The following is a 12,091-nucleotide window of genomic DNA, read 5'->3' on the forward strand; positions in this document are numbered from 1 at the left end:
ATGTTTTTCCATTTGTTAACATTTTCAGCTATTTCTTTCCTTAGAGTTTCATAGTTCTCTTTATAGAGATCTTTCACATCCTTTGTTAGGTATACTCCCAAATATTTCATCTTCTTTGGTACTACTTTAAACGGGATGGAGTCCTTGACTGCTTCATTCTTGCTGCTTGTTATTGATCTGTTCAGGATTGTGTTCTAATAAAATTTTATGGATACTGGAGAAAAGGAGAGGCTTTTTCTGAGATCACACAAATCTCACATTTCTCTGAATCTTAGGAGCCCTTCACCCCACCTCTCTTTGTGAGCAGTGAGGAGGAAGAAAGGGGAACAAATGCCAGTTGAGGCATAAATAGATCAGAAGTGAAAATGCTGCAGCAGAAATACAAAGTAAGGAAGGGATGTAAGATGCAAGTTTCCTTTCAAGAGATTCCTAGGGATGCCCTTGAACTCCCTAGGTAAATCCCCAGTTCAATTTGTTACTCCAGGGAAGCCCACTGAAAAGAATCATGCATTGTACTTTTTTTCCCAATGCATTTTAACTTTTTATTGCTCCAAATGATCCTTTTAATTCTCTATTGAGACAGTTTTTATAAAGAAAGTGGTCGACTTGATCAAGGTCACAAAACAAAATCAAATGGGAAATTCTAACACTAATTTTCCTCCATCCCAGGAAGTAACAACTCACATGAAATACATTTTATGCAGAACATGATTAAAGGGATTGCTCAGAAACTGTAGTTTCCTCTGTCATGGATGAAAACTTTCTGGGCAGTTTGAAAAAGATTGAATGCCACGGATAGTTAGGTGTTGTTGAAGCTGGCTCAGGAGGATTCCCAGAGCCAAGCAAATCATTGAATTGTCTGCCTTCCTTTACAGTGGAAAATGAAGATGAAAATTCCAGCTTGGTATTTTTTTCTCTAACAGCCATCAGCAAACTCTGGGTTTCTGCACTCAAATCACTTACTCCAATTCTGAAGAAATAAAAGAGGGAGAATTCTGTTAATAATGAGGAAAGAATGGAGGGGGAGAAGGGAACAGGGGTGGTGGTGGTACACCTTTGGGGAGCAGAACACTATTATGGAAGGGTCTTTATCTGACACAAGCAAGCAATGTAACCTGGTTCTTTGTACCCTCAATGAATCCCCAACAATAAAAAAATAATAATAATGCATGTTCTATTATACCTTTGTCCCATCAATGAAGACCTCCCCATATAGTATCCTTTGGGCATTCTTGGGGAGAGGGTTAATCATACCACCTCTGAAGAAAAAGGGAAATCTGCTTTAGACTAACTAAACTAAGATAGAGGTTTTTCCATTAAGCATTGGAATAAGAGATCCATTGAGAGAACTGGTCAAAGTTGAATTAGTAATGACTGTTGCTATGTACTCAGAACTTTACAGGCATATCTCACTACATCCTCACATCAGATAATGTTAGTAATGACTTTATGAATTCTAACATGGAAAGACAGAATTTTCAACTACAATCTGTTTACATAGCTAGAGAACAAAGGCACACCTGCACATATGTCAGAGCCCATACTCATAACATCTGATATAGTTTATTTTATTTGTTTGTTTGTTTTAGACAGCATCTCACTCTATTGCCTCAGTTAGAGTGTTGTGGCCTCAGCAGAGCTCATGTAGCTTCAAACTCCTGGGCTCAAGCTATCCTCCTGCCTGAGCCTCATTAGCTGAGATTACAGGCATGCTCTACCATACCTGGCTAGTTTTGATTTTTAGTAGAGACAGGGTCTTCCTCTTGCTCAAGCTGGTCTCAAACTCCTATGCTCAAGAGTTCCACCTGCCTCAGCCTCCCAAAGTGTAGAGATTACAGGCCTGAGCCATTGCACCCAGCTGACATTTGATATAGTTTCTTCAAATTAAGAAAGAAGAGTCATAGTAACTTTTACTTATTTCATGTCTTTTCTGTGAGTGTCCTAATTAGCATGTAGGTACAAATACCTATGTAACCTGAAATATGATCATTTCTTGACTTTACTTTCATTAAGCACCTACAACAATGAAGGGGAAAATATCACTGCCATTATTGAGCTAATATTCTCATAAAAGGAGTTGGACAAAAAACAGCCTAAATACATTATATGGTCCATTAAAAAATAAGAGCCCTGGGAGAAAACGAGAATAGGGATTTGGAAAGTGGCCATGTTTGAAGGGGTTTTTCTACACATCTGAAAGTTTGACTCGTTATCTGTATTTAGCATGAAGTATCATTTGGAGAGGATAAGGAAAAATGAACTCAGGAGGATCCCAAGCACATTGACTCTGTATTCTAATTTAATCTTCAAGAACTCTGAGATAAATATTCCAATTTTTTTCATTTGTGAAAATTGAAGGTCAAGTAGAAAATGAGCTGCCTGCACTGGAACAATGGATAAATCCCAGATCTGTATATTTGTCTCTAAATGAGCACTCAGTAACTTGAATATTGCTTTTCTTTAAGAAAATAAAGCAGGTAAAAATGGAATACTAGACACTGGAAGAAGTTTCTAAATCTGTGAACAAAGTGTGACCAGAAATTGAGGTAGGCAGCTTCTAAGAAGCCTTCCCGCGAAGTCCTCAACATGTGTCAGTCACAACCTGAATAATTCTCTTCTTGGGTTTAAGTGGGACTTGTTATGTGCCTTTAACCAGTGGGCAAAAATGAAATGTCACTTCCTCATTGACAAGTTTATACAAAATTGTCACATCCGGCCAGATGCAGTGGCTCGCACCTGTAATCCTAGCACTTGGGGAGTCTGAGGCAGGAGGATCTCTTCAGCTCAGGCATTCAAGACAAGCCTGAGAGTGAAACCCCATGACTACTAAAAATAGAAAACCCAACCAGGTATTGTGGTGGGAGCCTGTAGTTCCAGCTATTTGGGAGGCTCAGGCAAGAGGATCAATTGAGCCTAGGAGTTTGAGGTTGCTGTGAGCTATGATGCCATGGCACTCTAACCAGGGTGACAAAGTGAGACTGCCTCAAAAGAATAAAAATAAAAAATAATTTATAACTTCAGCCTTGCTCACAAACATACTCTATTGACTTGAAAATTTGATAAAGATGGATCTGTCTGGCAAGGAGCTGAGGGTATCTTCTAGTGAACAGCAATCTAGGCACAAGGACGCTCAGCCCAACATCCCTGCAGGAACTGAATTCTGCCAATAAGCTGTGATCTTAGGAGCAGATTTCCTCCTTGTCCAGATGAACCTCCAGAATATGACCCCAAGCCCTAGATGCAGCCTTGCAAGAGATCCTGAAGACAATGAGACTCACACAGACTGTGGAGTAAGGGGTGTGTGAGTGAGTATACGTGTGTGTGTTAAAGCCACAGCAAAATAATTGCCCACAGGGTGGCGGTGGTGGCAGCAGTGATCCTTAGCCTTTGGCTTTACCCTGGCCCTAGGCTGAACTCCTGTGCAATTTATCTGACATTTTATTTCATTGTCTCCCACCCCCTCAGAAACCACTGGGCATCCCCTGCCCTTCACCCATTTGGCCAGGAGCAAGTAAGCCATGGCCTTGATTAAACTTTATCTCTCTTCTCCCTTCGCACTGCAGCCCTGGGGGGGAAAGAGAGTGGGTACTACTTATGGTTTAGTTTTTGCTTATTTTTTTAGTTCTATCTGGAATCAGAAAGCCGTGGATTTGGGCAAATGTCCTTATGTCCTTCCCTTATTCATCCCTGGTCTGGCACCCCCCTACTAACACCAAGCACCAGCACCCTTCCCTATTTCTCTCCTCAAACCCCTTTAGATGGGAACAAAAGAGGAGAAGAGGGGAGAGACCTGTCCCTCATCAGGTACTAAGGAGGACTCTGTCCTCGTGGACTTCATCCTTTCCTGTGGGCTTTCTTCCCTGACAAATTTGTTAAAAATAAAACCTGAATAAAACTACAAGCCCCATAAAAATAAATAAATATGTGGGTTACCTCCTGAGTTTATGGTAATTTGTTACATGGCAATAGTTCACTAACACAGAAAGGAAAAGAATCTTTACTTTACGAGAAGGAATTTGATGGGTTTGGAATGACTGATGAGATAGTAAACTAAGGATTAGCTGTTTCCTTTCTCTGGTGATGAAAGGCCACTGGGGCAAGTAAGAAAATAGAAAATATTTAAAGATACAGAAAAAAATTTCCTATAAAGCACAAGTAATACTAACTATCCCCTTTTACTCACCAATGACATACTCGGCTTTAAGACCTCAAGACATCTTCTCAATCTCCCAACAGGGACAACTATCCTTTTTAGGATCTGGGTTTTTATGTTTGTTTTCTTTTTGGTATTTGACACTGGTGATCCAGCGATCTGCATCTCATGTACCCTAGATGATCGCATGTCCCCACCACCAAGGAAAACAGCATCCAACTTACCCGAGCAACTCAAGTACACATGATGGGTGGCCCAAGCCCTGAATAAGTTTCATAATTCCCTCATCACCCAGATTATTTTCTATCAGGTTGAGCTTTTTCAGTGTTTTGCTGCTGCTAAAAACAGAGGCAAGAGTCGTGCAGCAGGCGCTGGTTAACATGCAGCCCTCCAGCCTGCAACAGAGAGACCCACAGGTGAGACCAGCCTGCCCTAGAGAAAGACCAGAGCAGGCAGATCAGATGAATGTGAGCCAAACACTTCCCAAACACCACCCTCCACAAGTTTCACACAAAAGAGTCACCATGGAATAGGGCAGCATCTCAAATTGTAGACTAAAAAGAGACAATAAGAAAGTGGCTTCAAGGGAGATGGGAGGTCCAGAAGTCTAGAGGACCCATAGAATGTGAGTATGAAGTAAGCTAGGTAACCAGTGAACAACAGAAAGAGACAATCAATGACCAATAGAAAAGGGCACTACTGCCTGGAGGTGCAAAGAGGCCAATGAAAGACGTGCAGCCAATTTCAAATGGAGAATTCAATACTCCCGCAGGCCTTTGTCCCTGTCTCTCTCACCTTTTCTCCTTTACCAGAAGGACCCACTTCCAACTTTCTTTAGAAATGCTCTAAACTTTCTCTTTGTTCTTCCTAAATAAAATCTCTCTTTGTTACCTAAAACTTGTGCAGGTAACATTTAATTCCTATTCACACTGCCTGTGCTGCTCCAGTTCCATTTTCAGTTTCCACTCACTTTTGCTTTCAGTTACTCTTGTGCCTCAGTTGAACTTTCTAGCTCAGCCAAGTAATCAAGTCAGGTCAACTGGGTTCAGGGAACCACAAGCCCCGACCCCAACACAGACCATGACATCTGAGATTGTATTTCCTAGCCCATATTCTTTTCTACCCATCTTATCTTCCAAGCAGGGAGCTCTCTCCCCCAGTACCTACCCGACAGTCTCAAGCTTACAGTCTTGATGCTGCAGAGCATTGCAGAGCGACTCCACCCCTGCATCCCCTAGATTATTGTACCCAAGTTCCAGCCTCCGCAGATGCACATTGGAAATAAGAGAAGAGGCGATATAATGGCAGACTTCATTGTTGAAAAAACAACCCGTCAGCCTGCAAGAAAAACATAAACGGAAGCTAGAGTCATGACTGCCTGTCTCAAAAGCTTTATGTTATGAAGTGCTAATTGTTCTTGAACTATCTCCTAGCATGTCTTGTTACAGGAACAAGAGACATGCTAACGACTCTAGAACATTTATTAACAACATGGCAGGCATTACCAATGATCTTAACATGTATTAACCCACAAGGTTGCAAGGCTCTGAGCATCCTGATTTGACAAAGAAAAAAACTAATGCTAGAATGTTTTAAACATTTTAGTCCTAGGACACTGATAACTAGAAGTCCTATTCCTGTCCTATTTGAGGCAAACTCTCCTGACATTCATTCTTCTCTCTTTCAATATTTATGTAAAGACTAATGTTATTTAGGAGAGCTAAATGAGCTGCTTTTATGATAAAAGTAATTATACCAGCTCGGCGCCTGTGGCTCAAGCAGCTAAGGTGCCAACCACATACACCTGAGCTGGTGGGTTTGAATCCAGCCTGGGCCCGCCAAACAACAAAGACAGCTGCAACCAAAAAAAATAGCCAGGCGTTGTGGCAGGTGCCTGTAGTCTCAGCTTCGTGGGAGGCTGAGGCAAGAGAATTGCTTAAGCCTAGGAGTTTGAGGTTGCTGTGAGCTGTGATGTCACAGCACTCTACCCAGGGTGACAGCTTGAGGCTCTGTCTAAAAATAAAAAAAAAAAAGTAATTATACCATAGGACTCTTCCCACTCAGAGTAGCCCAAGTCTTTACAGCTCCATGTTCTCCCTGGTTTTCTCCATTCACATCTTCTATGTCTAATTCTGCAGTTCTACTTCTTTACCCCACCATGTGGCCTCATGCCTCCTCTTGACCATGGCAGGCCATGTCGATGCTAAAACGCCTTCACAATGGCTGTTGATTCTACTTGGAAGCCCCACTCTGGTGATGTACATAGATCTTCCTCCAAGTCTTTGCTCAGTGAAGTTGGTTACCTTGACTAACCTTGCCTCAGGATGGGCAAATCACCTTCTGCACCCCGATCTACTTTAAATTGGAAAACAGTTTCCATAGCAATTATTGTCTGACGCAGGATTGAGAAACTTTCTCTGCAATAGACCAGATAATAAATATTTTAGGCTTTATAGGCCACACAGTCTCTGTCACAACTACTCAGCTTTGCCATTACAGCCCAAAAGTGTCCATATAAACATATAAATGCCTGTGTTCCAATAAAACTACATTTAGGATATTCCCAGAATTTTCTATTTTGCCACTTACTGGCCTATTCTCAAATTAAAGTAAGCAAAAACACGGATTTAAGCTATAACTACAAGGCAGAAAGAAATTCAACATAAGTGAGATACATTTTTAAAAATGAAGTGAGATACAGTGGTATCAACTATGTTCTTACATAGTCCATTAGGTGCATCAGTTCTGGAGCTCATAAGCTACAGTGCTACCATTTTTTAAAGAGATGATTTCATGACCTGTTTTTTGTTGTTGTTGTTGTTGTTTGTTTGTTTGTTTTTGGAGACACAGTCTCACTCTGTGCCCTGGGTAGAATGCTATGGCACCATAGCTCACAGCAACCTCAAACTCTTGGTCTGAAGTGATCCTTCTGCCTCACCCTCCCAAGTAGCTGGGACCACAGATTTACACCACAATGCCTGGCTAGTTTTTCTATTTTTAGAAGAGATGGAGTCTCACTCTTGCTCAGTCTGGTCTAAAACTGAGCTTAGGCAATCCACCAGCCTTGGACCCAACTTAAATCAGCTTATCAGAGAAACATGTCCATGGCCATACTCAGGGGCTGAATGTGGAAGTCTCCTCTAGATTGGGGATGCTCCCAACATACCCCCTTCCAATACAGCTGTTTCCCAACAAAGATACTCCTGTGACTCCCTTCCCCAGGAGTGTGTGAGCAGGTTGGAGCTGCATTTTGGGGTCCCTTCTTCCACAGCACTTCTGCACATTATGTCCAGTGAGGTTGGCACAGGTGCCAACTCTAGGTGAGGAGGGTATGAGGGATTTTGCAGGCCCTGATCCTTCTCAGCTAAGCAGATTCATCAATAAATCTTACTGTGTTTTTAGGTTGCCTATTGTTGGGAACACATGTTCCCACACACTTTATCACCCTTGACACCATCACTGAAACCATTTTTTTGAGACAGTCTCACTCTGTCTCTCAGGCTAGAGTGTCATGACCTCAGCTTAACTCACAGCAACCTCAAACTCCTGGGCTCACTTAAACTTCCTGCCTCAGCCTCCCAAGTAGTTGAGACTATAGGCACCTGCCCCAGTACCCAGCTATTTTTACAGATAGGGTCTCACTATTGCTCAGGCTCGTCTCAAACTCCTAATCTCAAGCGATCCTCCCACCTCTGCCTCCCAGAGTGCTGGGATGACAGGTGTGACCCACTGTGCCTGGCCACCATCATTAAAGTTTTGTTTCTGTTGACACCATCAGCATGCAAACCTCCTTACACAGCAGGGATGCTGTCACCCATGAGAACCATAGAAAGACTTACTCCAGCTCCTGTAAATGACATTCTGGGAGTGACAAGGGAAAAGTCAAAGCCAACACTGCACGGTTTTGTAGGCAATTTACAGATAGGTCTAGATGTTTCAGAGTTGTACTGAACATAAGGACTCTCGCAATATAGGCGACACAGCGTTCTGTAAGGCAGCAGAAGTACAACCTATATGGGGCCACAGAAACAGGGGAAGGATTAATGATGCTACAGTTGCCTAAAAAGGGGTCACGTAACACCCTACCACCAAATCCACAAGCGCCTCTGTGCCTTCTGCTGCCACAACCTAACACACCTCTATCTCCTATGTCCTTCCTGGGAAATGGAGATTAAAAAGTACCCAGAATGGTACAGGGGAAAAAATACAGAACAGGAAATAAGTGGCAGGGCATCAGAAGAACCACCTAGCTCCCATGTCCACTAACTGGAGAATCTTTCAGAGATTACTTCCATAACCTGATTTCCTCATTGTTTGATAAAGCATATTTTTATCTGGGGGAGGGGAGGTTAAGTTGAATCCTAAAATTCTTTTCCATTTGAAAACTGTGATTCTCAAAAAGCTACCTTGCTGCTTACAAAGGAACATGGGAACTGTTGAAAATGGACAAAAAAGTAAAGATAGAATGCATCTCTGTGGACCCAATTCCAGACCTGCAAACCCATTTTATAGCATTCAATTTATCTTCAGGTTTAATTTATTGCTAATATAAGTTGAAATTTTGCTCAATTCCGATCTATATTTCTAGTCTCTAATAGCTAAAAAAAAAAAAAAAAAAAAAAAATTGTCAATAACCACACCGGATCTTGATTTCTGCATGTGGGCAGAAGGTAAACTGGACTGGGGTTGGCAATGCAAGTTCCCCACTCTTATGTAGGGAGTGGGGCTGTTGTGGTCCAGGAAATGCACTCATAATATCCTTATCACTATATTTAACTTCCTCTCCAAAGTCTTAAGTTTGCTAATGTTGTGACCTTGTTCTCCAAATTGGGGAATACAAGTTGGCGGTAAAAACTCCAATGAACCTAAATGCATTTTTGCCAACATTGTGCTTCTAACTAGCAATCAATGTAGAATGTTGACCCAGACCTGTCCCACTCCAAATACATTTTTAGCGGCTGCACTTTGCTATACTTTTTTCCTCCCTCATTCTTTGACCAAATGCCCAGACATTCAAGCCCAAGCATGAACTTCTCTGTGGTAGGCTTGTGTAAGTCCCCTTACCCCAGTGACTCAAGGACACATTCTGGGTGGAACAGAGCATCACACAGTATTTTCACCCCATCATTCTTCAGGGGATTGTTGGATAAGGTCAGTTTTTTTAGCTTCTTGCTGCTGATGAGGATGGAGGCAATTTCTGGGCACGCACTAGCTTGCAAGTCACAGCGCATCAAGCTGTAAGGAGAACTCAGAGATGAAATAAGCCTACCCCATTTTCTAAGCCATGCCCGTTTTAAATAAAATCAGTCCCAACCAAATGAGAAGATACTTTACCTTGATTAGGAAATAAATGGATCCCTCTGCTCTTAATCTCACTGTATACCAATTCTCAGAGTTCAAATTAGGGTGAGGGGTGCACCTTTGGGAAGGGCAGTGATCAAAAAGGTCTCCATCCTTTTGCATCTGTCTCCATGTGGCCCCCCGTGGCATGTTTCAGAACCACAGAGGCCAGGCATTAGACAGGCCACCTAACAGAGTAATACAGGTGCCACCACATGTACAAGCCTGGTCAAGACCCTCAATTTTCCACCACATTTACAGTGACCTGTGAAGGTTTTCCACGTGGCCCATGGTGCCCCATATGACCTGGCTCCTAATTTGCTTTCTAACTTTATCTCTTAATTTTCTATTCATTGTTCACTCTGTCCTGTCCTCCCTGATCATCTTGTTCACAAGTCCACCAAGCACATTCTGTTTTGTTTGCTTGCTTGCTTGTTTCCTTGTTTTGGGGACAGAGTCTCACTGTAGCCCAGGCTAGACTGCCATGATGTCATCATAGCTCACAGCAACCTCAAACTCCTGGGCTCAAAAGCACTTTGGGAGGTGGAGGCAAATGGATCACTTGAGCTCAAGAGTTCGAGATCAGCTCCAGCAACTCTTTCACTAAAAATAGCCAGGTGTTGTGGTGGGTGCCTGTAATCACAGGTACATGGGATGCTAAGGCAAGAGGCAAAAGAATCACTTGAGCCCAAGAGTTTGAGGTTCCTGTGAGCTAGTAAGCCAAGGCACTCCAACGAGGGCAACAGAGTGAGACTCTGTCAAGAGAAAGAAAGAAAGGAAGAAAGGAAGAGAAAAGAGAAGAGAAGAGAGAAGAGAAAAGAAAAGATTCTCTCGATACTAAGTTGAAACTAGTAGAGGAACACCTACAGGTCCACACAAGAGAAAAATACGATTAAATTCAAGAAGGAAGGGAGAAGAGGGTTCAGTAAGTTTCCACCTAACAGGCACAACATAGGGGTTTACAGCACACCTCCAGGGTGAAGGGCTCAACTACAACTTGAACTTCAAATGCAAACAGTGTAACCTCATCATATGTACCCTCATATTAATCAGAAATAAAAAATATAGAGATTTTAAATTTAGTTATTGAGGAACACTATTTAATAATACCTTGGATGTGTAAATTAATTTTTCAATTGTAAGTTTCATGCAATCAAAATAAAGGTCAAATACCCAGATGATCAAAAATCATTTTACAACAAAGACATTTGCACAAGAATGTTTACTGCAGCCCAATTCATAATTACCAAGTCATGGAAGCAGCCCAAGTGCCCAACAACCCATGAATGGATTAACAAATTGTGGTATATGTATACCATGGAATATTATGCAGCCATAAAAAGACAGAAACTTTACCTCTTTTATGTTTACATGGGTGGAGCTGGATCATATTCTTCTTGGTAAAGTATCTCAAGAATGGAAGAAAAAATATCCAATGTACTCAGTACTATGAAACCAACATATAATCGCCCACACTTTCATACAAATGATAAAACACAATTATAGCCCAGAAAAGAGAAAAGAGGAGGGTAAGGGGAGGGGAGGGTTTGGCTGGGTGTAGGGAGAGTAATTGGTGGGACCTCATCTACTGTGCATATTGCAAGGGTACATGTCAAACATATTAAGAGTACAAATGTCTTAACACAATAATAAGTGAGGCAAAGGCTATCTTAACCAGTTTGATGTAAGCATTCCAAATTGCATATAAAATCACCACATTGTACCCCATAAATGCAGTAATATACACAGTTATGATCTAATTAAAAAATTTTAAAAATAAAGATATACTCTCATAAAAAAAAAGACATTTACCATCAGAATAGTGATGTTCTGTGAAGATAGAATTTATACCAGATTTTGATGTTTTCATACCAAAAAAGAATATAAAATCTCATTAATGGTTTTTTATTAAATATTATGTATTGGTATTAATTTTGTACGTTGGGTTAAGGTTTAATTTTAAAACATTTGGCTATTTCCTTTCATTTTTTAAATGTGACTCCTTGAAAATTTAAAACTACTGTGGCTTACATAGCATTTCCCTCAGACAGTGTTTCTTCAGGGTTTGACCAGGGTGCTGTGTACCTGAGGATGAACCAGAGAACTAGATCATTAGAGAAATTAGGTCATAGGAGTGAGAAGCCAAGTGATAGAAATGATGGATGTAGCAGTTGAGATTAATAAAAAGGACAGGAATAATGCTGGTGATAGAGAAATAAACCATGTGCTAACAATCTTTAAGAAGGAATGACATCAAGGACAGAGGAGGTGGCATTATCTGCAGAGCACCTCTGCACACTAGTACCTGACCATTCCCCTCACTGAGTGTCAGGCCAAGTAGGGACTCACCTCAGGTGTTGTATGTTGCACGTGGGACTGCTCAGGGCCTCACACAGCAGGGAAAACATCTTCGGGGAAATCGGAATGCAATTCACATTCAGGAAGGTCAGGTTCTGGTTACAAGCCATTGACATGAACAAGTCATTGAAATTAGAGCTGACAGAAACATAGGACAACCTGCAGAAGACAAAAGTCATGGGAACTGGCTCGGCGCCTGTGGCTCAAGTGGCTAAGGTGCCAGCCACATACACCTAAGGT

At 41.6% G+C, this 12,091-nt stretch overlaps 1 protein-coding gene across 1 annotated transcript in view; it reads right to left on the reverse strand.

The window, feature by feature from the left end:
* Positions 1-12,091, reverse strand: part of NLRP11 (NLR family pyrin domain containing 11) — a 29,750-nt gene that overhangs the window by 10,217 nt on the left and 7,442 nt on the right. The window contains exons 4-9 of the mRNA XM_003802919.2: positions 11,843-12,010; positions 9,218-9,388; positions 7,993-8,163; positions 5,321-5,491; positions 4,378-4,548; positions 874-970 (exon numbers count right to left, since the gene is read on the reverse strand). Of these exons, the coding sequence (XP_003802967.2) occupies positions 874-970; positions 4,378-4,548; positions 5,321-5,491; positions 7,993-8,163; positions 9,218-9,388; positions 11,843-12,010 (949 nt within the window). The remainder of the gene's footprint in view (positions 1-873; positions 971-4,377; positions 4,549-5,320; positions 5,492-7,992; positions 8,164-9,217; positions 9,389-11,842; positions 12,011-12,091) is intronic.

The sequence above is a fragment of the Otolemur garnettii genome, unplaced genomic scaffold (genome assembly GCF_000181295.1).
Source record: "Otolemur garnettii isolate 467f Iridium unplaced genomic scaffold, OtoGar3 scaffold00264, whole genome shotgun sequence".
Classification (NCBI taxonomy): Eukaryota; Metazoa; Chordata; class Mammalia; order Primates; family Galagidae; genus Otolemur; species Otolemur garnettii.